The sequence below is a fragment of the Kryptolebias marmoratus genome, linkage group LG7 (assembly GCF_001649575.2).
Source record: "Kryptolebias marmoratus isolate JLee-2015 linkage group LG7, ASM164957v2, whole genome shotgun sequence".
Taxonomy (NCBI): Eukaryota; Metazoa; Chordata; class Actinopteri; order Cyprinodontiformes; family Rivulidae; genus Kryptolebias; species Kryptolebias marmoratus.
The window spans coordinates 5316839-5344236 of record NC_051436.1 but is presented as its reverse complement, the minus strand read 5'-3'; the positions used below and the strand labels follow the sequence as shown (position 1 = coordinate 5344236).

Here is a 27398-nt window from a genome sequence, read left to right as displayed (position 1 = left end):
GGCAGCTGCAGGCGAAGCGAACCCCCCACTGACACATGCAGACACTGATATAAACACGCAGACACGGACACGGCCACCTCTCCCCTCGGCTTTAATTATAGACCCGGAGGAGGACAATAAGTGACGTCATTTTTTTTGGTTCCCACATTATTACTCCCTGATGTTGAGCTCGACTCAGGAATACTACCAGGGAACTGCGAAGTTCAGGAGAAAAAAAAAAAAGGATTCCGTATCCTGTAGCGTTTATCTGATTTAACATGTTAAAGAGCTTCACATGCTTGTTTATTACTGGGTGGGACATAAACTCACCACTCTTCTGGGTCATTCAGTAACAAATGAAACGCTGACTTTGTGAAGCAGGTCTAATTTGAGATTGAATTTAAACAAAATCACATTAAAATTGGATAGATAAATAAACCCAGTACAGGTTTAGGTCGTTCATTAGATCGATTTGTGATCAGAAATCTGTGAATACGTCCTTAAGCTCATTTTCAGCGGCTTCTAGCCGAGGGTTAATTAGCAGAATCCGTCTCTGGTTGAGTTTTTAAAATGAAAATTCAGCTTTTAAACCTACTGATACAAAAGGCTACGCTCCGACACCAAGTAGAAAAACTAACAGAGCAACGATAAACACCGTACACGCGTGACATCAAGACAAACAAGAATACAGAAGAGAAGTACAATAAGATGCGTTTCTGTTTTATACCAACTGGTTATTGAGTGTCGGGTCAAAGCAAATGACCTTTTTTTCTGTAAATAGAAGTGTTTCCTCCACAGTTACCACAAAGTGGAAGCCGACGTTTCAGCAATCAACACACAAAGAGAAAAAACACGATTCAAGCCAAAACATATTGAGTTTATGCCGTTTTCTTTGAGATTCTACTGGATTTTGCCGTCATTTACAATTGTTAGGATTTCCTGTTGTGATCTCGCCACAACAATGTCTACTTCCACTTCCAAACACAAGGCTGACAGAAGCGTGCCACCTCATTGTATTCGATTCTTATAGGATATAGACAATAGTTTAGATGTTCGAAGCTCTGGCAGGCAGGAACTCTTCCCCGCAGCTCCATCGGCTCCCTAACTGATGACCCAACAGCTCATAAGCTAAATAAGGACATGAGCGGCGCAGATAAACAAACCGTCTTCCAGCACAGGTCAACTTCTTTGTCATCCCTTCGACTCTTTTGGAACAGGTTTGGATAACGACTGCCACTTCAAGTGCAACACAGCACGGCGCTTTTGCTTTAAACCTGGAGAAACTCAGCTACTGTATTTGGAGCACGGTGCACGGACCTTTTATGTCGGCTGTCTGCCGTGTGGAGAGACCATTAGCGTTGTGTTTACATCCTGCTCAACAACTGAGAACCCCCCACCCGCCATCCGTCCGACACACAAGCAGAGGCCGAAACGTTATCGACGAGACGCTCGCAGCTGAAAACCATTTAATGCCACGCTGCAAGGGCATTCGCACACAATCAAAACACACACACACACACAAACAAGGAAGTCAAAGAGATCCAAGGCAGAGCTGCTTATGTTTTGACTCTGGCCTCGTTATCGTTGACCTTTACTAATCTAAATTATTGAAGGAATTTGCTCAGATGCAAACGGATGGAATTTTACACGGTGCGGTGGGAGAGAAGAAAACGCCACGCTCGAGCTGATACCGAATTCAAGACATGGAAAAGTCGGGGAAACGAACAAATAAATGGATGATAATCACGCGGGCGAAGCCGAGACAATAAAGGGAGAGGTTACCTTGAAAACAAACAAACAAACAAAACAAAAAAACCCTGCAAAACCAAAAGCACTCTCCAGTTCTTTCTTACTGACTGCACCTCGAAATATCAATTCACTGAAGCCCTGATCAGAGTTTTGGAATTTGTATTATCTGGTTTTGTTTTCAGCGTACAAAAGAAATAAAATTAGCCTGCTGGCGTTTAGTGCTTGCTTTGTGGGCAAAGCTGGTTCCTTTTGATCATTTTGGTTTTTGAACGAGAACAAAAGAAAGTCTCTGTGTAAAGAATATGCCAACAATAATATTTTTTAAACTTCCCTTTAATTTCTAAAACGAGGGCTATAATTACAGAAACTCAGAGCTGAAATCATGAACAATTAAAAAAAATGGGAATTTCTCTTCATAAAAAACAAACAAAAAAAAACATCCCTGCTTGGAGTTAATTGAGTGTAAACACATTGTTCTCCTCGCTGGAAATAATTACCTAAAACTGAACTTGTCTGCGTGAACAGAACGGGTTTGTGAGTGGAAGCCTTTCAACGGTTGTTGGTGACAAACAGAACATCTGCAGTAAAGGTAATAATCATCCTGCAGAACCTCTGATTACATTTAATCACCTACATTACATTTAATAATTTGTAAAATCGGAAACGAGCATGTTTCGGTCACGTTTACTACAGTGTTATGACAAACATTTCAGGAGTTTCGTTGCATGTGTTATATGCTGGCAGGGCGGAAAATTTCAGGTAAATCTCAGGAAACCTTCCAGAAAGGGAAATTAAGGTGGGGAATTTTGGAAATATTCCAAACTGGAAAGTTTCCGTGGGAATTAACTGGTAATGTAAACAAACTGTACCATACCCAAACAAAAATATAAACATTTTGTTTTGTCGTGGACAGACAAATAATGAGTTTGACCCAAATTTAATTACCTCTTTTGATCACATCTGTTTTTCAACCTCACAACTTTTAGATATATTTAATATTTTTTCTTTTCTGTTGCTGTACTCCTTTTCTAAATGTATGCAAACAACTGTACACAGTTGACAAAATATCTAAAACCTGAGCCAGATTTTTTAACGGCAGGGTAGAAATTGTCAACACGGCGGCACTGATTGGCGTTTCGGTCGCTGGGGCTCCATCCACCTAATTGAAGGTACTTCTCATCGGCGCTGTCATTACATTTGATCAGATCTGAAAAGGTTTGGCCGAGGGATGAACACTCTCAATTGGAAGCCAAAAATAGAGGGAAAACGAGAACAAAAAGAGGAAAGGTGCAATCCCAGCCAAAATCTGAGTTAAAAGCGCTGCTGTAAAACGAGCTGCATGTGGTCTGAAATATTGTGACTGTGAGCTTGTTTTATAACACATTTACCAGGAAAGAATGAAGGAATGAAACAAAACATTTACTGTAACCTGATAAAAGCAATTAAAGACAGTCTTAATTACACTTGATTTGATTATTCTGTATTAAGAACAAATAAATTGCCTTTTTTTACTTTAAAAACGAGGTCCTATAACTGTTCCTCAGCATCATCAATAGTTGATTTACTTCAGTTGTTTTTTTAATATATTCTAAGGACTAGATTCTGGTCAGGGTGCTCACATGACCTGCAATAAGTAGATCCAATTAACGCACCTGTTACATGTTTAAAATGTCCAGTCAAATAAATAAACACACCCTCGGGGTCATGGTTTATATTAGAAGATCTTGTTTTCAAAAGGTTGTGTTTTAGCTGTCTACAAAGAAATGCTAAGTTGGTGTTTAAAGACTTTCTTTTGTCAGTCTGGAACAAGTTTTCAGAAATTATCGTTTTGGGGCTCCTAAACCGCAGCTTCTATAAGGAACGGCCTCAATCTTAGCAGTAAAGTCAGCAGCAGACATGTGTTCGTATGTCTTACAAATTGAAGTTTAAATTCGTCTGATTACGGTTACAAGTTGATTATTGGGTTCATCCTTAAACAAACCTCTATCCCTCAAAACACAGAGCTTTAAAAACTTGTCTTATTTATCAACAACCGACCGGTTCTGATGTAGTTCTGGAGGAGATGAGGGCAGGAACTGTAAAGCAGAAGTGTGTTTAGACAATAACAAAAGAAAAAACTCCAGTAGGACGTAACTGACTCCAAATGACTCAATTTGATTATTACTTTGTTTAAATAAGATCTTATTCAGGTCAGGGTCATTAGAAAATACAGTTTTAGTGGCCGGTGTCTTATTTAGAGTAAGATCTTAATTAGGTGGATATAAAAATATTGTGCCTTCTGACGCAGCTCAGTAAGCTACCAGAGGAGAAGTGAGTAACGTCTCTGTACTGATTCTAAGAAATGTTTTGTTAGAAAGCAACAAAGTGCAATCTAGGGTAAGAAAAAGACGCCACAAGTAGCGAGCCCCCCCCCATAATGTGAAACGGCTCAGAGGTAATCTCCCCAAAAGGTCCTGATCCAGAACAGGTATTACCGTCAAACCAGCAGAAACTCACAAACATTCGACGCAAAGGAAACATGTGAGAGGCCCCTTACTTCAGCGAGGTGGTGTCACGCTGGGTGTTAGTGTGCTGTGAATTCAGTGTGTGTGTGTGTGTGTGTGTGTGTGTGTGTGTGTGTGTGTGTTCGCTGGATTCACCCCAACTGCCCTGGTATGAGTGTGTGAGTGTGTGTGTGAAATCAATCCAGAGCTCATGTTTGCGCTCTTACCACCACTATTAAGACACAGAGCACTTCCTGTGTAAATCGGCCCACGAGAACCACCGGCAACAACAAGTCAGTACAGCTTTCACAAAGCGCCAGGGTTCGAAACGCATTCAGCGTTCTTCCAACGTTTTGCTCTTTTAGATCAGGGGTGTCGAACTCAGTAACACTCGGGGGGCCAAAATTAAAAACTTAATCCAAGCCAAGGGCCACTCTCAATCAATATTTATTGAAAAAAATACATAAATAACCATGGTTTTAGATGTATATGTCAAATCATTCATTTAGATAATATAAAATACCTTTTCCCAGTTGCGTGTTATATAGAATAAAGAACAAACGTGCTTTAAAGAACAAAGATAAATAGATCGAACTTATGAAGCATCATTAGCATTCTTTTGCTAAAAGAGCTAAAAAGCCATCAACAAAAATCCAATCATACAGCTACTAATATAACTTTAAACAAGAAGAAAAAACTACAAAAAGACATACATTAAAGCAGATATTTGATCTAATGATGCACATTAACTCAAGTAATATCAGATATTGTTTCTTGGCTGCAAGTCCGTCAACAAACGTCGATGACTCGTTTGATGCTCTCTGTTGCTCATTCCACGTCAAAATCAAAGATTACTGAGAAAATAAAACTTCATTTTCTTGTCTTCAAAGTCACTGTCATGAGAAGACTTCCCTAAATAGTCTCAGTTTGTCTCAAACTGAAGGGCCAGGTCCAATAAAATTTAAATGTGGTCTTGGGATTAAAGCAAATGCCTATCACCCGCCGCCTTTCATGCCAGAGATTTAAACTACGACCCGGTTTTTACGCGGGAACCATCTCCTGGAAAAGTCACAGCTGTAAAAAAATAAATAAACCAGCTACCACCTGCTACAAGTTTAACTCAACATCTGTAAAACTGACCCAGTCATCGCAGTTTTTGTTTCTCGTCGGCCATCTTGAATCGGACCGACTCCAGAAGGTAGCTGCAGATCTACATCCAATCATTACTTCCCGCGAGTCTGGTTAACGCTCGTTCGGCGGGTCGTGAAGTATTTTGCTAACAGACAAACACGGGCGAAACCAGGACCAACCCTTGGCCTTCAGGCGATAAAAGGCTGACGTTCAGAATCAACGCCGTCTCCAGCTGGAGCTTCTCAAAGCAGACTGACAGATTAAATCTGAGGAAAATCAAATCGACACTTTTGACCTTAAATGTCTTGATGCTTAAATATCTTCACTGTTTTCCAGCAACTATTTGCTTTTTTTTTTTTTAAAAAAGCCATATTCCACCATTCATCCATTGTATTTTTGGACCATCTCCAACATTATGGTCGATAAGATTCATCTGTAATTTTAAAGTAATAGACGTTTTTTTTCTTCTCACAGCAGCTAATTAAGACGTGTCAGAACACGATCCGGTTGGCTGCATTCAACTTTTAAAGTTCGGCTGCTCTTCGTAGCGGTACATTATCGAGGTTTACTGGGAAACTGAAAGAAACTTGGCCTGTGTTTTTAAGCAGAGACAAATCGAATTGTCTGCCGGAATGATGGCACCCCGTTCTGTCGCCCGCTGCCAAAAGGCGAAGGCAGACTGTGTGTCTGTTAGCAAAATATCTCATGAACCACTGGAGAGATTTTAAAGAAACTCAGAAAATAATCATTGGATTTACATCTATGACTGATTAACTTTTGGAGTCAACCTGATTCAAAATGGATGCCACAGCTAATCGACATTAGCCAACGCAAAAATGGTTCTGACTCAGTCAATTTTACAGATACTGAGATAAAATCTGATGTGGTAGTAGCTGAGAGTGATTCATATTATGTTATGAGATGACTCCGGCATGAACGGTTCCTTCAAGGAATGCCAGGCCTTGAATTTAAACGTATGACGACAAAGAGATAATCCAAAAACAAACAAGTGGGTTTTATTTCCTCAAATTCTCATGGAACTTTCTCTTGACGTAAACCGACAGAACGGAGCAGGACGAGTCGTGAGGAGGCGCCAGGGAAGGAGTGTGCGTTCCTTCACCTGGATGACGTCAAATTCTTCAGATCAACAGTCGGCTGCCGCACCTACGACTCCGCCGAACCGGAAAGGCCTGTTTCGCCCTCCGCTCTCAGCTCCAACCCAACAAACAGCTCCGAATGTTGCTCCGCTGCTGGTTTAACGCTTCGATTCCCAGGAACTCTGAATCAGTGGCGATCAAAAGGCAGCTCAGATCTTATTAATGATTCACCGAGCGGAAGGGGGAAAATGGCGAGCGGCTCCTTGAGAGGGCAAATGTGATAGTGAACGACCTTCTGAGTGTGTTTGAAACAGGCTTTCTGCTGCTAGCCGTGAGTTTCTGTTAATACGACAGATCTGTCAAGACTAGAGGCACGATTTAGAGTTTTCCTGGAGTAAAAAACTAAATATACACCACTGAGTGAAATGTTTCAGGGGCTACTGACTGACACTAAGGAGGGGGAAGAAAGAGGAAAGTACCTGATTATTAAAATCTTTCCCCTAAAACTACTTGTGACAATTTATCCACACATTCAGTAGCTTTTATTCTCAGGTATATAGAGTTTCACGCTCATAATCTGGCTGCGAGCCTGTGCCTTTCTTTCCCACTCCCAAGGTGTCAGGTGAAAACGCACCAACCTGTGCCCAGCCAGACTCAAATTTCCAATACTGTGTTTGCTTTGTCTTTGTTGCCATGGCGCTTAACAGCATTTTTAATCTGCGAGCCGTATTGGATCGGGTTAAATAGGTCAACATGAAAAAAAAAAAAAAAAAAGATTTGGAGGAGAAAAATAACACAACAGCGCCAAAGACTTTGTAGTAAATGAATAAAAAAAAGAAGAAGTAGAAAGTTTAAAGAACAAACAGATCATCATGTTAGCACACGGGGGGGAACCGGGGCTTTTTGAGCCTCAACCAAACGCATTTTTCACAGCAGCTGGTGTGGCTAATCTCATTAATTAAAACTGCACATAAACAGAACGCGTTAATCTTTAATTACATTAGCAACAAGTATTTTCTAATTATTTTATGTTTAAAAGACGGGAGTGAAAAGGCTGTATTACCTTTGAACCTGACATCCAACGAGACCACAAACTGAGTTTGGCACAAAAAAAAAAAAAACAGGAAGCAAAGGATAATAAGAATTTGTAACAAAAATGGTAGCAACTTATGAAAAATACTATCAGGTACTCTGAATATTAGAGAGCGGTTTTATTGTTAGTAATCTCTATATTAGTCGATTTGACACAACTTCTCCTGAAAAGACAACAAAAGATTCACTAAATTTAACATTTCTTGAAGGAATGCATATCGCCCACCACAGTTCACGCCCCAAGTTTCATCTAGGACCGTGTGATCTGTTGGTGCTCAAAGTATTAGTTGAGGACGACTCTCAGCTACTACCACACCAAATTTCAGCTCACCGTCTGTAAAGTTTATAGCCATTTTTTGTGTTTGCTGAGGTTCTAACAGCTTGAATCAGGTTGTTGAGACGCATCTAAAGATCGCTTTGAGTTTCGTTCAAATCCATTCAGGGATTCATGAGAAATGTTGCTAACATGACAAACACACGCAGGCAGGCAGCTATATCATCTCTTGCCTTTCTTGGCGGCAGACGATAAAAAGTTACTAAAACAATGAAAGAGAATAAAATGTCACCGCGGTTACATTCAGGCTGGAGCTTCTGACTTCTGTTATTTGACAGAAACAGAGAAGTATGACTTAAACGTCTCCAATAACAGAAAACTGCACCTCTACAGCACAAACCATCTAAATAACACACATATCCTGTTAAACATGTGTGTTGGGCGTTCTAAACTCACAGCTGAGTTTTGCTCTTGACCAAAAGTGCGACCCAAGACCACCATTTGAAAACCTCAATCAGGTGCCCACGATCAAATACCAAAACTGTTCAGCTCAATAAATTAGCATGGCGTTAGCTGACATGCTGCAACGCACAATAATAAAGAACAACGTAAGCCTGAGTATCACCTCAACAGGAAGTGACCTGACAGAATGGTATCTCTGTCAAGTCACTTCCTGTTTTAATACAGGCCAACTTTCTGGATAACATTATATCACCTTTTAGACATGAAATACAATCACCAAATTGTTGTCTTAAAGGGGATCTATTAAGGTAAAATTCACTTTCTGCGTCACTGAGTTGGGGGCGTGACCAACAGCAGCTAATTTGCATAAAAGTGACGTATTCCTAAAACCACTCAAAACAGGCAGAACTGATCAGATGAAATCTCAACATCCGAGAAGGATTTTGTGTATTAAATGTAATGAAGATGTTTTGTAGCCCACAGACCTATCCTGACTTGTCCCAGGAAGCAGAATATGTCCAGTTTAAATAACCACTTTAATTATCATATAAACATCTTAGCTGTGGCGAAAGGCATGTCTTCTGAGGGTCAGCACTACCGAGCATAAAAATCCAGTTCTTTCATTATTCCAAACAGTCAAAATCAAACTAGTGGAAAAAAACCAAAAAGATTTCATTCAGCTGCAGAAATCTGAGACGACACCACTCAGGACTGACTGAACGCTCCGGAAGATAAACTGGAAGCGTCTCACGCTACGATCTTTATGAGAGTTTGCTGGAAAATCTCCGTAAAGACATTTGAAGTGAACGTCGGGGGACTAAAGCCTGGCAGCCCTCTGCAGCTCTGATACGAAAACAATAAATAAAACGTAACAGAACAAAGCAAATCTTACAGCTGAAGCAAAAAGAAACTCTGACAGCCAGCAGTTACGACATGTCAGTGGATGGTTATTTGTGCTAGAAATAACTGCAATGGATAATAAGCAAATTAATATTACTTAAAAGAAAACAGCTTTTTCACTTTAAAAAGGTACACATGATCAGAAATCCCATTTTCTGTGTTTGCAATTTAAACACAAACTGCACATAACAAAAGGCAGATCTGCAACAATAAACATCAATTTGGATTTAAGTTCATTAAATGATAAAAAAAAAAGTTGAATTATGATGCTTAACTAATTCTTTTTCAAGAAGTGAGTGAATGAGATCACGATTAATCAAAAACGACTGATTAGGTTAAAGATCTACACCGGACACAAACATATTTGTAAACTCGGGGATTCATGGATAGTTTGATTCTTTTTATCAAACAAATAAATCGATGTAAAAAAAAGCTTTATTTTTCTTAAATCATATAAGAGCAGGGATTGCAGAGGAAGAACCAAACAAATGCTCAGTGCTGAGAGAGTACAATGAAAATTATCTTTTAAAGTGCTATTAATATACTAATATATATATTCATTTTGCTTGGGGAAAAAACAAGATAAAATTAAAATTTTAATAAATAAGGATTCAAACAGTTTCACAAAATATCCGACTACATACGGGGGAGTAAGGACATGTATTTGTCCTAAACGTTTTCAGTAAAGGCCTTTTAGATATGTCAAAAGAGTATTTTTTTTAGCAGCAGACGTGACCGTGACAACATTATGAACTTTCCTCTCGTCAGCATTTTAACCAGCAAGTTATACCAGTTTTATATAAACAACTACAGTTAACCAAAGCTTCTGCTATATTGACCTAAATGTAATTATATACATTTCTGTTTCCTTGAATGTTACCGCACCCAAAACTACGACGTCAAAACGAGGTACGTACCAAACTCTGATTATTGTGAATCGTTACACTCTACTACTACTACTACTACTACTACTGGTACTACTATATAATACGTTAGGTACGTCAATGAATCTGTGTGTATTTGATAGAAGCAAAATGTGTTTTAAAGACTCAACTTATGTCCGACTTATAAGCCAGAGCGTCCATTTATAACATCCTACTATAGACAATACGATACGTTTTATTTTAGATTTTCTTTGTGATCGCAGTGTCTTACATAAACAATTCTCAGCTAAAACTAACATAAGAAAACCAAAATAAAAAAGTCACCCTCTTTGTGCTTGTAATTTAGCGTTTTCTCAACCTGACCTTTAAGCTAAACAGATCTCTCCCGTCAGCTCCGTCAGACCTCAGCGAGAGGACGATCCAGTTTGTTCAGCTAGCGCTCAACTGCCCAAACAATGACATAAAAGGATGAAACTCATAAGACAGACCAGTATTTCAGGCTGCATGTGTGTCAGAAGACATGCTTTTATGAATAGGAACACTGTAAAACAGGAAATCAGACAGTCATGCCCGGGGAAGTGGACAAACTGTGCAAACCTGTTAACCAAACACGGCGTACTGAACCCAATGAGGACCAGCTTTCTGCAAAGTTTTAATGTCATTTATAATAAAAATGTCTTTCTTTTTATTTTAAACACAATAAGTTCCTCACACTGACTGCCAGCATTAGGCCTCGCATATCATGGGAACGTGTGTGAGCAAAGCTACTTAACATTTCTGCCACTTCGCCCCAACAAAACCACGTCACTGCTCCACATCTGACAGCGGCCGGTAGCTGTTTATGACAGCAGAAATATCGGCTGGGCTCGTCGGACTCTTATGACCATTAACTCCAGGATTAGCTGGCAGTCACGTGTACGACAGGCTGGTGAACTTTGACAACGTTAAAGTCACATTTCACAACTGTGTTGGATGACTTTCCTGTAATTTGTTGAAGAATTAACTGATAACTAAATGATTAACAGTTAAAAACAGTAGTAGCTAAAAGCTATAAAATCAGCAAAACAGTGACAAAATTGTCCAAACCACATGTAAAAACTGAAATTAGCCAAATGGCAACAAGAAGCTCCAACAAGCAAAACCCCTGCTAAAAGCTGAAATTAGGAAAAATTGCTGCTAAAAGCTACATTTAGTAAAACAGTGGCTAAAAGCTAAACTCAGCAAAACTGTTGCTAAAAGCTACAACAAGCAAAACCACAGCTAAAAGCTAAATTTAGTAAAACAGTGGCTAAAATAGCAAAACTGTGACTAAAAGCTAAACTCAGCAAAACTGTTGCTAAACGCTACAAACAGCAAACCAACAGCTAAAAGCTAAAATAGGAAAATTGTGACTAAAAGCTAAACTTATCAAAATTGTAGCTAAGAAGCTACAATGAGAAAAGCTGTTGCTAAAAGCTAAACTCGGCAAAACCGCAGCTAAAAGTTACAATTAGCAAAATCACAGCTGAAAGCTAAACTGATACTAAAAGCCAAACTGCTGTTAAAAAAGGTAAAACTGGTAAAAGTTACAATTCACAAAATCACAGTTAAAAGCTAAAATGAGCAAAACAATGGTTTAAAACTACAATAGCAAAACTACAAGCTAAAATGGCAAGATAATAGCTAAAAGCTAATATTAGCAAGACTGTAGCTAAAAGGTAAAAGGACCGTCAGAAGACAAAAATAGAGCAAGTATGCTGAAGCAGGTTCCCATGAGAACAATGTTTCTGAATCAGCTGAGATCTTAATGTATTTCTATGGGAAATATTTCACTTTATCCACAAAGTTTTTCAAAAAGTATAAAAGTTACAAACACTAAAAGTCACAACACACCTTTCCTGATCTAGCTGAATGTTTTGATACGTGAATGGGTAAAAATGACACCAAACAGGCATCGGTAGTTTGATGTACAGAACAACGACGTGACGCTGAATCCACTCGAGTCAAAAACAGTCATTTCACGGATCAGACCGAAGCCGTGCAACACGAGCGACACACGAGCAGATCAGATATATACTTAAGTCTGTGGCAGGAGAGCGGAGTCACGTCAACGCTCAGCCTCATGTCCGGTGCCATTTTGTCTTGCATCATGAGACCCGACACCGAAAGCTTTCTATACATGGGCCTTTAAAAACAGACCGTTTGTGTGGGAGTATCCATCTGTGACCTTTTGCCTACAAACCCAGTTCAGAATAAGCAACGTCTCTAAAAACTTCATACATTTCCATCTGAAAACCCTGTCTCTGTGCTGTAGGACGAGCACTGATGTGTTCGGAGCACTAATGAGCACAAAAACATTGCACAACAGCAGTTTAAGCTTCAGGTCTTATTAATCACCAAGTAATTGCTGCTATATTTAAGACAATTATGAGCCTGTGTGTACATCTGGAATGAGGCATCATGTGGAGACAGAGAGGATAAATATGCCCCCTCCGTTTTTTTGTTTAACTATCATCATATCTTCTAAATCTCCAGTAGGGAGAAAGAATCGATGTGACGTTCGCATCATCAAAACGAGGGGTCAAAATAACTCCTCACCGGCGGTTATCCACCCTCGCTCGATCAGAACCCGCTGTCGCCTGGCTCAGACATCAGATCTGCAACATTAATGGCCTCCTCGAACCATTTAACCAACGGCATTCAGGGTTAAGATACAAGTCAGGTATACATTTAGCTTCTGTTTCAAATGGGTCTATTTTAAATTAAAGCGTTTCCATGCAGGAGTGTTAAATTAGGAGCATGTCAAATGATCTGTCATGTGTTGGGGACAAGTCTCAGCTACTACCACGTCAAACTTCAGCTCAATATCTGTAAAACTAACGGCGTTAAAGCTGCCCATTTGTTGGCTAATGTCAGTTAGATGTGGTGGCCATTTTGACTTGGGGTGACTCCAAAAGGTTATTCAGTTGCAGATGTACATCCAGTGATTACTTTGAGATTCGCTGGTATATGGTTTAAGAAATATTTTGCTAACGCTACAGACAAAATGAACACACACACACATAGGATAAAAACTTAATTGCTTTCACCTTCAGTGGCGACGGGCAATAATAAAGTCAACTTTGGTCACTGTGTGTCTGAAAGAAGGAGCTGGTGAACGACCCAAAACAACTACGGTTTAACTTTGAGTAAAAAACAAAAAAATTAAAATCAGTGAAACATCAAATCCTAATGAAAAAGAAAACCAGGAGGAAGCTTTTGGACTGAACAATCCGGTCGATCTCTTTGAATTTTGCCAAATTTGGACCCGCCGCTGCTCTTTGCATCTACAAAACGGTTAACTGCCAATAATACAAGGATCAAACCCATAAAACTGCTGTCAGAAGCAGGTCAGGGAAAGCAGCACAAAGTTTGAACTTTAAGCCGAGGGATTTGGTTGCTTTCAGATTAATGAGCAGCACCAGATATCCGAAAGAGGCTACAAAATCCCAATTGTCCCGGAGTACAAAATGTGGAATTAACAGAAAGAGGGAAAAAAAAAAAAAGAAACAACACAAAGACTTATTCTTTCCAACATTTACGACTAGAAGAGTTTATGCAGATGTGTTGCAAATTGTTTTAAATATACAGATGGAGCGAACTGCAAACTTTTGTTTTACCCTGAAGGCTAAATTATGCAGAAATAAATGTGTCTGAGACATTTTTGAGGCTGGAAATTAACTAATATTCACTACTAAAGCTAGAATATTAAATTCAGTTATAGATTAAATGAATTAAACAGTTTAGGTGAATGTAGCTTTAATAAATTACTGGATGTGTGCAGACAAAGCAACACATTTATATCTTATCTGGATTTTGTTTCAAAATAAGAGATTATTTGATTTCTTTTTACTTTCTGACCTTTCTGTGAAGAACTACTTCTATTTGTGTGTTTCAGTCTTTAAAGTTAAGAAGCAGTTTGGTATTCCTTAAATTATGGTTTAATTGCTTTATCTGGAACGCTGTTTATATATATTTTTTAAATAAATACGCTACAACAGAGTCAGTTAAAACTGGCGGTGGATACATATATATGCTCATAAAGTTTTTAGTTAGACGCTCTCAGAGCGGAAACGGTTTATCTGGAGCCATAATTTGCTTAACAAACTGTCCCATTAGATAATGCTGCACTTTGCTCAGGCTAAAGTAAAGCCAGGTTTTATTTTATGTTGAGCTTTTCGTTTTCGGCCTCAGTCTTTGGCAGAGATCCGCAGAGTCCGCGTTCTAGCATCGCGTCAAAAAACACGACACCGCGTTCTGTCTGAGAGAGGTACAGATGGCTGTAAAATTAACTGTTTCGCTTTTGGCTCACACGCCCAGGAGGGTGTAGTCACGTACGGACGTGTCATTCCAGGTGCGCGGATTTAGGCCTGTGCTTCTGTGTACGGTCAATATGCTTTTCCTTTCACAGGATGACGGCGATAAGGAGCTGTTTGGCGTGCCAACACGCTGGTATTGACTCACGGAGCGACATCAGGGTATCAACAGATCACTTTTGATTCTGCTTTTACAAAGAGCAAAGAAGTGAAATCTTTGAACACTCAAGTCTCCACCAACAAGATGGCTTCCAATACATTAGTTCGCATGTGGCGTCACACTTACGGACACTCCCCCTTTCGTCGCCATTGAAACAGGCCGTAGCTTCAGCCATGGCAGAGGAGACGGTTTCTTCCAATCGCGGACTATTTTTGACTGTAGTCAATGGTTGCTTCGTGTCGGATTAAACGGGGTTCTAACCGCGCAGACGGTCACTAGTTTCCAAAAATCTGTAAAACACGAAGGACCTGAAACAGAAGACTTGAGTGGCGAAGGTCAGCAAGTCTGGCAAGGATCAACCTTTAAAAGGCGTCTAGAATCTGCTTTTATTCTGTTAAAAGGAACAATTTAAAAACTAAAGTTAAGTTATGTTAGAGTAGAGTAGAACATCTCTACTGTAGATAACGCAGCTATGCTACGTGCTAAACCCCAAGGCAAACGTTACGGTTAAAGAATTAAATTAAACGTTAAAGGGTTTCGTCAGCGATGTAACAAATAAAACAACAATATTGTTAGAAATAAAGTGCTGGCGCCATTTTAGGTCTGACTCTAATCCATAAACACGCTGTTGACAAGGTATGCCTACATGTGCATTTATGATAGTTATTGTTTACCCTGACAATCACCAGAACTTTGTTGTTAGCATGGAGAGTTCGGACATCCTTTACAAATTTATTGAAACGCTGATTGTTTGAGTCCATTGCTTTTAGGCCACATAGCTCCTCCAGAATGTAGGCATGTACGTTAAATAATTAACAAAGTGGAAGTAAGAGATGGGCGGCAAATTGTCGGGCTCATCCGATACTTCCTCCTTTTTTACCTCATAAGGGCCCATCCCAACAGTAGCGAATTTCTCCATATCTTCTTCCCTCGTACATTGGTCATATCGGGCCAATAGGTAAATATATGGATTTAGTTAGCTTTGAAGCTATCACTGTACCTACCAACATGGCAAAAATATCTCTTCCGGTCGAGACTGGTGGGAACTACGTACTAGCTGATGAGAGCATTTCTGCTTCTTGGTTCTGAACCAGAAAACTGAGATAGGCTTATGTTATTTTTCCATAAGTGTGTGTGTGTGAATATGTGTATGTGTATACATTCAGCGCCAGTGTTTTTCACTGGCCAGTGACCTTCACCCAGGTCGGTAAATCCTCATACGCAACAAAAGAACCAAAAGCAACACAAAACGGAAAAGTTTTTAGCTTTAAACTACATTAACAACACTCGTTCAACTCATTTTAACAGACTAATTCCATGAAATGCTGCTGTCCGGCACTGCAAGTCTCCGTCTTTAATGAAAACTACAACAGTTTTCATGCAAAACATGTGAAAAATGTCTTTAAGCTTATGGCTGACATTGTAAACACTGAAGCAGGGGCTTTGTTCGAGCCTGCTAGCATTAGGATTTGAAGTAAAACCCGGGGATTTTATTTAGCTTTTGAACTCTGAGCCACACACCTAAATGTTGCTGCAAGCCATCTTGGAAATCACTTGTTTTCTTTTTTAATCTTTTGTAAATAAAGTGATATTTCTGACGTGTTCTGGATCCACTTTGGCACAAGGACACGTAACTCAGCGTTGTTTTACACCAAACACTGTATTGTTGTGGTGGTTTTGAAGACTTCCTGCACCCGAATAAAACCATGAAATGACAGCTGTGCTGAAACGTCACGCCCATGACGCTCTTCAGCTCAATTGTCAGCACAGGTTTTGGTCCATTTGTGAGTGAAACACGTCAAAAATATTAACCCTACGAAATGATATATGGACCATCACTACAACCTGCTGAGTCAGAGTTCATACTATTGTTTTCCTGTTTGTAGTTTCTTCAGTACTTTAAATTTTTTACAATCAAACTACTTCCAGATTTGTGCTATTTCAACTATTTATTTACCAAAACGTTTGGCTCGATGGAAACAGCGTGCTCACTTTTATTATTTTGAACAATTTTACATTATTTACAGAAATACACTGAGATCTTTTCAGTTCCTTTAAAAACTTTGTCCTCTGAAATCTAGTCCAGAATAGTTCCTATATTTTTATCTTTTTATGTTACTTTTAGCTGCTGTCTTGCTAATTTTTACCTTTTAGCAATGGTTTTGCTCATTTTAGCTTTTAGCTAAGGTCTAGCTATTTTGTTTTATATATACAGTTTTGAGCTTTTAGCTACAGATTTGTTTTTTAGCCACAGCTTTGCTGTTTCGCTTTTCCCTACAATAAATCAGAGCCTCTTGTTTAGCTTTTAGCTATGGCTTAGCTAAATTTAGCTTATAGCTAAGGTCTAGCTATTTTATTTTATAACTACAGTTTTGATGCTTTTAGTTATGATCAGTCAGTGTCTCGTTTAGCTTTTAGCTCATGCTTTACTAATTTTAGCTTTTAGCTATAGATTAGCTCATTTTAGTTTTTAAGTATGATCTCACTGAGTCACCTTTTAGCTCCTGTTCGTCTAATTCTAGCTTTTAGTTACAGTTTTGCTAATTTTAGCTACGCTCTGCTTGTTTCAACGTCGGCTTCTTCCACAGATTTCAGCTGTCAAAATCAGACTTTTTTTCTCCCACAGAATATGCAAATTTCCCTGGTTAGTTTTTAATCACCTACCACCAAAACAACAAACAAGTACTTCCTGCTGATAAATATTTAGTGCCCTGAGTCAACACTGCCTTGTGTAAGCAATAAGTGAACTATTTATTTTCAAGGCAACTTTTATTTTTTTCCAAGGAAGTCTTATTTTGGATGGGTGTCTTTGGTACAAGTTTTCTCCTTTACAAATAAAAGACAAGCTGCTCACGGAGGTCCCTGAATGCATCACATCTGAACTAATATTAGTGGTTTCTGGACATCTGTGCTGAGGAGGATATGTTGAATCCTAGCAGGTCAAAGTGACCAAACGTCAGGCAGGAAGGAGTTCATGCCTTCAGACACAGACTAAACACAAGCCTAAATCTGCTCTGCTGTGTGCTACAGGGAGTGGGAAATCCAGTGTAATTGCGTTGGCAAGCTGGTGAATCACTGCTGTGTGGCAAAGACAACAAAGACACAGAAAACAGGCAGAAAAAGAGACCAGCAACATGAGCCTAGTCTACAGATCCGTCTTACCTGCCCAGTGGAGATCTCAATAACCGGCCCCTGAGAGGGCCTTGTTGACATGTTGTTGTTTTTAAAAAGATGGCAGAAAAAAATAAAAACAAAAGAGGGTGGTGGGGATGAAACCGTGAAGCGATGTCGATCAGTCCGTGCCTCTTGTTCGTTTAAAACCCTCAGTTGCAGGCGACAACTTCCAACCAAAAAAATAAAAAATATCCCCGCCGGATCAACAAGTTGGAGCCCCCACGGCAGCGGCTACGGAGTTAGCCCGCGACCGCACGTCCCATGTTTGTCAACAGGAACACAGGGAAAGGGTCTGCCAACACAAAAAAACAAAAAACAAACATTCACATCCGAATGAGCACTGGTCGTGAGCGGTGAGCTACAGCCTCTCCCGGTACCGTGAGCTTTCTCGGGCCAGCTAGCTGGCTAGCTAGCTAGCTAGCCGCCTGGAGCTAGCTCGGAGAAAAGTTGAGCGACGGGGGTCGAGTCGGAACGAGACACCCAGCGGCTCAGCTCCGAGGTCTGCAAACTTTCAGGCCAAAAGTCATTCCCCGGGACGCGGGCCTCAAGCCTCTCCTCCCCCCGCTTTTCTTCCTCCCAACTCGGTTCAAACAGTTTCCAGCGGCAGGCTCTCGGTGACGGGTCCGGAGAACACCAGCAGTAGCATGGCAGGTGAGGAATTTAAAAAAAAACGGCAGCTAATTGGCTGCTTCGACGTTAGCTCGTGCGGCTAACTCAAACGGTTTAGCTAGTAACCCAGCGACCCTGAGCCGCAGAACTCCCCCACAAAATAACAAAAAACCACGCAGATTACCACCACTCTTTCTTCCTTTTCTTCTTCTTTTTGGGTGATTGGAGTGAGGTCGTTCACCAGTGCGGCACTGCAGTGTGGCGTTTAAAGCAGCTCGTCCTGTCCCGATATCCCAGCAGCGACCGGCCGACCGAAAGGAGATGGAATCATCCAGCAGTAGGGTCCATTATCGGGGGGAAAAAAGTAGGGCTTCTTCTTCTTCTTCTTCTTTTCCCCCTGTCCTTCTTGTTTAGAAGGTGCGGCGGCAAGAAAAAAAAAGGACGAGGAGCTGCGCCCGAATGCAGTCTATGATCCTGCCCTGATACCGGAACAAGCTCGCAGCAACATGGCTGCTTGCACCACGACTGAAAAGAGAGAAGAATTGAGGAAAGGGAGGGAGTTCTGGAGCGCTCGGCTCCGCTCGGGTTTTATTTTCCGAAATCTCGCCGCTCGCCTGACTGACTCACCACCATTCCTTCAGGTGGGGACAGCAGCAGGTGCAGGGGGGACTGATGGACTCACTGGGGACATTTAAACAAGCCATTTGTGTTGGCTTCATTTGGACTTAAACTGACTGTATTAAAACCCAGATTATATAACCCTTCATAGAAGACTATGTCTGCTACAAAAACAAAACAGATCCTATAAGTGTCTACATTTAGCCATCTCATAGATATGGCAGCATCTCAAAACTATCTCATTATTATGACAGCTATTTTATTGTTTATGACACAGCATCTCCTCATTATGACTTAGTATCTCATATTTATTAGAATATTATCTCATAAATGTGACATACCTAACTCACATCTATGACTTAGTATGACAATTTTTTTATATTATGCTACCTCATAATTATGACTTAGTATCTCATATTTAGAATGGTATAATTATGACAGCTATCTCATGTCTTTGACTTAGTATGACTAAATATTTATATTGCTGTCTGAAAAGTACCTCAAAATTATGACTTAGTATTTCATATTTATTAGAATATTCTCTCATAATTGTAACAGCTAACTCATATCTGACTTAGTATGACTTCGTATTTGTATTTTGCTGTCTCATAAGTATGGCTTAACATCTCGTACTTATGATTTAGTGTCTCATAATTAGAACTTAGCTATCTTATAATGATGATGTAGTTATCTCAAAATATGACTTAGTGTCTCATATTTATCACAATATTTTCATAACTGTGACATAGCTAACTTATGTCTGTGACAAAGTATTTATATTTTTTATATCAAAGTATGGCTTAACATCTCATAATTATGACCTAGTATCTCCCATTTATTAGAATATTCTCTCATAATTGTAACAGCTAACTCATATCTGACTTAGTATGACTTAGTATTTATATTATGTTATCTCATAAGTATGGCTTAACATCTCAGAATCATGACTTAGTGGCTCATATTTAGAATAAAATAATTATGACACAGCTATCTCATATCTTGACTTAGTATGACCAAATATTTATATTTTGCTATCTCAAAAGTATCTCAAAATCATGACTTAGTATCTCATAATTAGAACTTAGCTATCTTATAATGATGATGTAGTTATCTCACTATTATGACTCAGTATATCATAAAAATGACTTGGGTATCTCATAAACAGAATTTCGCCATCCTTTAAGTAAAATTCTCTCACAGCCTGGTTCATATATTAAGTTTTTTTAAAACTTAACACTACCAAGACTGAATCTTTTAACAAACCTGAACTCAGTCCAGTTCTGCGAGCAGAGTTACTCATGTGGCGCTCACTGGACTTTTCTTCGGTAAAGTCACATTCCTGTTTTTTTTTCCAACTGTGACTGATTCAGTTTCCTATTGTTGACCAACTGATCATTTTCACAAATACAATAAAGGTTTAGTTTGACTATTTTTTACTGATTCTAAAGAAGTCCCACCGGCTAAGGGTTCGCTATTTCACTCATACTCTAATCTAGCCAAGTTGTGGGCCCTATTTGCCACCACAGCTCTAAAAATAAAATGTAAATATATACCCATGTTCTCCGTATGTGTGGCTGCAAAATGCTGACTGCAGGCTCAGACATTTCCAAGTTACTTAGCAACAACCGTAGGCTGCCTCAGATGATGTGGCTGCCACTGGAAATAAAATAAAAAATAAAAAAAAACAAAAGTGATGTCTGAACTCTGTCGGCTCAGAGGTCCGCAGAGTCGCGAAGAGCCACACAATGTGAGGATGTTGTGCAGAAAAATAAAAGAAGAGTTCAGGAAATGAAGGGCTCTGAGAGACTAGTCAGAAATGACCGGGGGGGGGGGGTCCAACTGGCAGGATTTCCTGGAAAACAAAAGAATCACCTCCTTTATAGCGATGGGAGGACACTAAAGGGTATGTGGACTGTTAGAAGAGATAAATGATTCTGCTGAGGACAGTTTTTATGTGAACCTTTTCAGCAGGAGTCTAGTTTGCTGCAAAAAATGTGATAAAGTGGCGCCATCTGCAGGATTTCTGACTGTAATGCACTCTATCTATCTATGCTGGAGATTGAACTGATTGTAGCTGATTTCAGTGTATTTAACTGACTATAACTCGGTCAGTTTTAAGTGTCAAGCTAAAGATTCGGTGTGGTAGTAGCTGAGACTGATCCCCCAACAGATACTCTTAGCTCAGACAGATCGACTTTTTCTGTTAGCAAAATCTGTCATGAATCAGAGCGTGGATGGATTTGAATGAAGCTGTCAGAAAGTAATCACTGGATAGCTCTGAAACTGTCTCTCGGTGTGAATATCACCAACAAAATGTTTCTGTAGGGAACTGATTTTAGAGTTGTATGTGTACAAATAACATAACAGCCCATTTCTCTTAACTGATATTAAACCTCACTTCTAAAGATTTGAACTGTCCCTTTAAGGCTGAAACAGACATTTTTATGACACCATCGTCACAGATCTGCTAGTGAGCCTTTTGGTTTTAAATCGCCCCAAATTATTTAAATTACATCAATCTGACATGTTTTAGAATAAAATACACCTGGTGTAGCTTTAGATCAGACTGAAAAGGTGAATAAATTAATAAAGTTGAGTTTTCTCTCTATATAAAGATGATAAAAAGTACCTTAAGGGAAGATTTAGCTCAAAAGATAATTATTTATTCAACATAAACAGAAGCCGAATGAAAAATGCAACAATTTTAAAGAATATTTCAACAGTATCTGAACAAAATAAAATATATTTTTATGTAATTGCATCCTTGTTTGTTTATAAAACAAAAAAACAAGAAAATAAAACATCTGAGAAAAGAAGTTTTACATGTATGTGCATTTTTTTCAATTAATGATCTAAATAATAAATCTGTGGTGTGAAATATTAAAAAAAGTTTGTCTTTTTGTTGTTGTTTACTATAAAGAAAAGATTTTGAGACGGAAATCTGAGGTTAAAATCTACAACTAACCTGCAAATAAATGAAACTTTAATGCCTTTTTCCACACAAACTGGAAATAAAAAAAGACTCAATTCAACAAAGCAAACAAGACAAAATAAAGGAACATAAAACCTTGAGGAAAGATGTTGAATCAGCTTCACGTGCGGACAGGAAGTTCAAACTTTCCCCGCCTCAAAGAGCGCTGAGCAGCTCCTCCACAGGAACCGCCGTCAGGTCGGAGTAGAAGTTCCCCTCGTTGTCTCCACCGCCGAACACCAGCAGAGTCCTTCTGACGGACCCGGGGCTGTCGTCCTCCGGGGGGTGATGGCGACCGGGCGTTTCCATGGCGATGATGGAGTGTCCCGCCCTGGGGGCGGAGAGCCGAGGCAGCGTCAGCTCCGTCCAGCTGCTCGACTCTGAAAAACAAAACATTTCTGTTTGATATCTTAAAAAAACGTATGGAACAAAACAAACAAACATTGTAGTTGTAGAGATATTGAGCTTTAATTTGTTGTGGTAGTAGCTGATAGTTCTTTACAACACTTGCTCTGAGGGCTAACAGATGGTACAAGATTTTATAGTAACATATTTTTAATATTTGACCAAAACAGCTTTAACTCCAGATGATCTCAGGCTACGTTTAGACTGCAGGAAGATGCTTCACGTGTCAGATTTTCTCACGGCAGCGTGAACAAGACAAATCTGATTTTTTTATATTCGTACGTGGGACTGAATGGGATACATATCGATGTTTTATAGAGCGACTGAAGTCGTCTGAAAGGACGTCGGTCCCTCACGTGAAAGCCTCCTGACTCCGACTCTTCATCCTCACAGATGCAGCAGCCGCAGCTTCAAAATAAAAGCTCATCCTTAACGACTAAGCTCTTTTTCTTCTGCGTCTTCTTTTATTTGTCATCGCTTGGACGGACAGTCGGCTCCAATCGGACAGCAGCTTCACATTCACACCAACTCTCACAGCGTCCAAATTTACTGTAAACTGTCAGCGTGACGCCATGTCTTCTTCTTCTTCTCCTGAGGGTCATTTTAGGAGCTGGAGTCTGATGGAGGTCGGGTTTAAAATGTAACGTGAACGACCACGCACACACAAAATCCGATTTAAGCAAAAAAAAAAAATCAGAGTTGAGCATCAACAGCTGCAGTGTGAACGTAGCCTTGGTGTGAAACGGACATGAACTCGATGAATGAACGGCCTTTAATTTATTCACACTGTTAAAACTGATTCTCACCGATGTCAAAGACGAAGGTGTCGCTGAGCGCGTTGTTCCCGTTGTAGCCGCCGTGGATCAGGAACTTGGTGTCTGAGAGCGCAGCGCTGCCATGCCAGCTGCAACAAGCGAACACGTCATTTTATTTTACGTTTAAAACTGTTTGAAGCGTATAATCAGACTCTGGGAGTAAAGTAAAGGTCATGAACACTTGTACCTTCGAGGAGACGGGGCTTTCCCAGATGTTTTCACGACGGAAAACTCCATCAAACCTAAAAACACAGACGTTATCCATTTTATTTCTTTATACGTCCCGTATAGATGTGTGTGTGTGTGTGTACAGGCAGATGTGAGCGTTTCATCTTTTAGCTCACCGAGGTCCAACATGTACATGTCGTTGTAGCAGACAGGAGTGTCCCAGCCCCCGAACACGTAGATATACCTCTCCTGAATCACACACGCAGAGTGACTGAAGGGGGAAAATGCAGCAGGACGGGTTTAAAAATCGATCAGACACCGAAGTGGCTTAAAAACGTCTGGAAGGAGCTTCGTTACCCGGATCGGGGCGACGGTTTGTCCCCCGTGACGATGGGTTGGTACCAGATGGAGAGGTGAGGGTCGAAGATGTACAACGAGTCGCTGCAGCCGTCAGGCTCCGGGTTGGGCCGGGGAAACACCCCTCCCAGCACGAAGAGTTCCCCCAGGAACAGGCTGCAGCTGTGGTAGGCCAGGGGGGGAACCTTTCCCTGAGCCTGGGGGAGAACGGGGAGGACGTCAAGGGTCGGACGCTTTCTGCAAACCTCCCAAAAATTCAAAACTGTCCATGGGAATAAACCGGAAATACTGGAATAATCCTGTTAAATCACATCAACTTTGGAAAAAAGTCCTGGAATTTTGCAACCCTGAGCGAAACACGGCGGAGGACACGTGCGGTCCAAACAAGCTCGGGACGCACCTCCACCGTGCTCCACCTCCAGCTCTGCGTGTTCAGGATGTGAACGTCGTTGAACCACTTCTTGTTCTTGGAGCCTCCGAACACAAAGATGCGTTTGGAGTCGGGGTCGTAGACGGCCGTGTGGCCGATCCTGGCCTCGGGGGTCGGACCCTCCGCCAGCGTCTCCGCGGCCACCCAGGACATGTCCTCTAAAAGGACGGAGAGCAGAGTCAAACCCACAGTCTTCAGGTAGAAAGGGACGTTTCGAAGCTTACGGTGGACCGACCCGTGCAGAGCTTCCACATGGGGTCTTTGCAGAACTGCATCTTGGCTCCCTGACCGCCGATTAAAATCGCTGTCTGAGCGTCGATGGGACATAAAGTTTGACCCCAGCGTCCCGACGGCCTGACCGGAGGCGCTGCAGGCACACAAAATCAAATGTCAACCAAGAACGACTCCTGGTGAGGTCTGTCATTTCAGGGAGGTGCTGCAGATACACTTACACACACATTACATAAATGCACACACACACACACACACACACACGCCAACACATCACTGTGATGCTCAGTTCAGAATGATCTGACGTCTTGTACCTTTACCGTAGGACAGAAAAGGATCCAGGTTCATTCAAACGATCCAGTCTTACAGGCTGAAGTCGGCCTGATTTGTTCCCAGTTTAAGAAAATAAATAACGAAAGACCTGAACCTCTTCACGGAGGGACGGCTGTGACCTGCTGGCCTCGTCCACACGAAGAGGATAATGTGTCATGGTCTAGTTTCCGTGGTAACAGACCCAAGTTAAAAAGTTGAACCGCCTCAATCCTGAGCCGAACCTGAAGCTTACTTGCTAAAACACTAATCCTGGTTTGCAGTTCAGGGACAGAAAATGCAGTAGGGTTGAGCATGTCTGTGTTTTCAAACTAAAAAAATCCACTTTTTTTATTTCAGTTTAAGGATGTGCTGCTTTAAAGCCACACATGTGAAAAAAGAACCCTGAACGATGTGCATCAACCTGTCAGCTGTAGGATGGAGACAGGTGAGTAAATGTGACTAAATGATACAAAACACAATGTTGTGTTTGCAGGGACGCACCGGCGGTCTGTGTGGGAGTCCTGGACTGCCTGCTCTTCGTCCTGGCTGCGCTCTGAGGAGGCGTTTTCCCCACCGTCCCACGTGTCTCTCCTGCCTCGCTCACTGTGAAACGGGACGAAAGAGAAGCGGAGCTGAGAGGTGCGGCGAGACGCAGAGAACCCGAGCAGCAGAACGACGTCCTCCTTCCTCACCTGCCGCCTTAGCCTTGGAGGATTCGGCTCCGTGAGCAAACAGCTTCTGCCTGCTGCCGCTCGGACCTCCGACCTTTCGCACAGACGCGGCCTTCTCCTCAGCACTGTTTGGACACACGTTCTCCTCCTCCCCCGCCTTTGCTACCTTACTGGCGTCGCCTTCTGCCGATCGCTCTCGCTTCCTCTTGCCATTGAGCTCCCGAGCTGCGAGGGGAGCCGCCGTGTCCTGATGTAGCATGTTTAGAAGACCAAAAAAAAAAAAAAAAGAATTACCAGAATGGCTGTCTCATCATCAGTTTTAGCTAAACCGTTCTCTCAGTGAAAGTGCGTCCCGACCAGACTACCTTTGGTGTGTATTCCTTTGCGGCCAGGATCAACTCTGGCTCCGATTTGGACTGAAAAGAGAATAAAACACCCCGCGATGACACCAGAACACCCCTGAGATGCACTCATTAAAAGACAGCTCGTGTCCCTGTGTTACCAGGAGTCCTCCCTCCAGCGCGACGCTCAGCGTGACGCCGTCTGTCCACGTCTCTTCCTCCCACTGCTCCCACGACAAACACCTGAGGGTCGAACGAGAAGCGCTCAGGAAAAGGATACACTCATCTTACATCAACAGAAATAAAGTCCAGACGTTGGGTCGGTGTGGATTCTTAGTCACAAGCTTAAAAACAAAAGAAACACATGAAATAATTGGCGAAATAGACACGTTTGACACCAAACGTTATTGCTGACGTTTAAGCAAAAATACTGTAGAGGATGTAGCTCTCAAAATATGCGTTGGGGGTGACTCTCAGCTACTACCACGCCAAATTTTAGCTAAATATCTGTAAAATTGGCCGAGTTATTGTCGTTTTTGTGCTTGATAAGGTTGATCTTGGATTGACTAATTAGTTAATTGGTTGTAGATGTAAAATTACTTCCTGAAAGTTGAATTAAATGTGATGTTTTGAAGAAAGAACACACACACAAACTAGCAAAGACATCACCTAATAATAAAATGGTGGACACAAAAGGAAACAAGCTGCATTTTTTGGACTGTTCTGCACACATCAGAGGATAGAAGAACACAAACACAAAAAAATAATACAAAAAATGCAGATTTGACTGTTCTTTCCAGGATATTTGTAATATTTACAAATTTAATCTAAATATCCTGCCAGGTAAGAATCCCCCAAAGGAGCCGCAGATTGTACATCTAGGTCAGCAACCCGACTCTGACGGGTCAAGGCGGTCGTACCTGTTAAAAGGAGTCAGTTTTCCAATGGTGACGGGGATCCGATCAGCATCGTTCAGCTCCGCGTCGACGCAGATCCTGTCCCCCCACGGCCCGCTGCTGAACAGCACCACCTGCCGGACAGACGGGGGAACTGCGACGGACACCCTGCGCGACCCGTCCGAACTAAACAAGAGGGAGGAAAAAAACAAAAAAACACCAGAAAATGAAGAGAAGACTGGCCTACTGTCACACAGGGAAATAATACCGGAAATAACAGTCGTCGCTGCCACGTGTTTTATTGTATATTCCCTATAAAAATGGCGGGTTGGAGAAGTGACGGGTCTGTTTAAAACCTACCTGAGCAGCCTTTGGGGCGGACCGTTTACACCGAAAACGGCATAAACTCCGAACTCTTCCATCGTCACGATTTACTCCCCAAAAGCCTTTCCCCTGTTCTTATTTATGTTTAACACGAATCAAAAAGGTTAAGACTGACTACAGCAGCCTCGCTCCCGCCTCAGCCGTGTGTACGGTTTCTAAACTACGCGCGAGTTCTTGGTAAAAGATTGCGTGCGCGCGTTTTACTGTTCAGCGTGTCCTAGACGACGGGGGCGGGGCTACATTGCTTGCCTTAAAGTAGCTCCGTCCGCGCTGCCCACCCCCTGTGTTCATACCAAGCGCTCCCCAGCTCGGCCTCTCAGGCTCTGTAAAGCTGCGTTCAAAAGCACTACAAGGTCCGTTTAATTTGAAGATAATTTAACATTTTAACTTATAAACATTGACACATGCGATTCTGATGAAGATTTAATTTGTTATTGCTCACAAATAAGAAGAAAATGCAAAAAAAATATT

At 41.1% G+C, this 27398-nt stretch overlaps 2 protein-coding genes across 13 annotated transcripts in view; both read right to left on the bottom strand.

Annotated features, from left to right (window-relative positions):
• mark2b (MAP/microtubule affinity-regulating kinase 2b) overlaps positions 1–18867 on the bottom strand; it is a 62800-nt gene extending 43933 nt beyond the window's left edge. For 11 of the 12 annotated variants that reach the window (XM_037976417.1, XM_037976419.1, XM_037976422.1 and 8 more), the window contains exon 1: positions 5352–5480. In XM_037976417.1, the coding sequence (XP_037832345.1) occupies positions 5352–5435 (84 nt within the window). In that variant the 5' untranslated portion in view covers positions 5436–5480. Of the gene's footprint in view, positions 1–5351; positions 5481–17707 lie in introns of those variants that run through there. The other variant, XM_017428021.3, reaches the window with a different exon arrangement.
• Positions 18868–21764: 2897 nt separating this feature from the next.
• LOC108242876 (kelch repeat-containing protein) lies at positions 21765–27106 on the bottom strand. The gene is made up of 13 exons (XM_017428014.3): positions 26904–27106; positions 26568–26729; positions 25809–25890; positions 25672–25722; positions 25328–25553; positions 25137–25238; positions 24328–24459; positions 24063–24250; positions 23663–23859; positions 23482–23576; positions 23325–23379; positions 23129–23226; positions 21765–22297 (listed from the first exon to the last, which is right to left on the bottom strand). The coding sequence occupies exons 1-13, from the start codon at positions 26963–26965 to the stop codon at positions 22074–22076; spliced, it is 1674 nt and encodes a 557-aa protein (XP_017283503.1). The 5' UTR covers positions 26966–27106; the 3' UTR covers positions 21765–22073.
• Between the last annotated feature and the right edge of the window lie 292 nt (positions 27107–27398).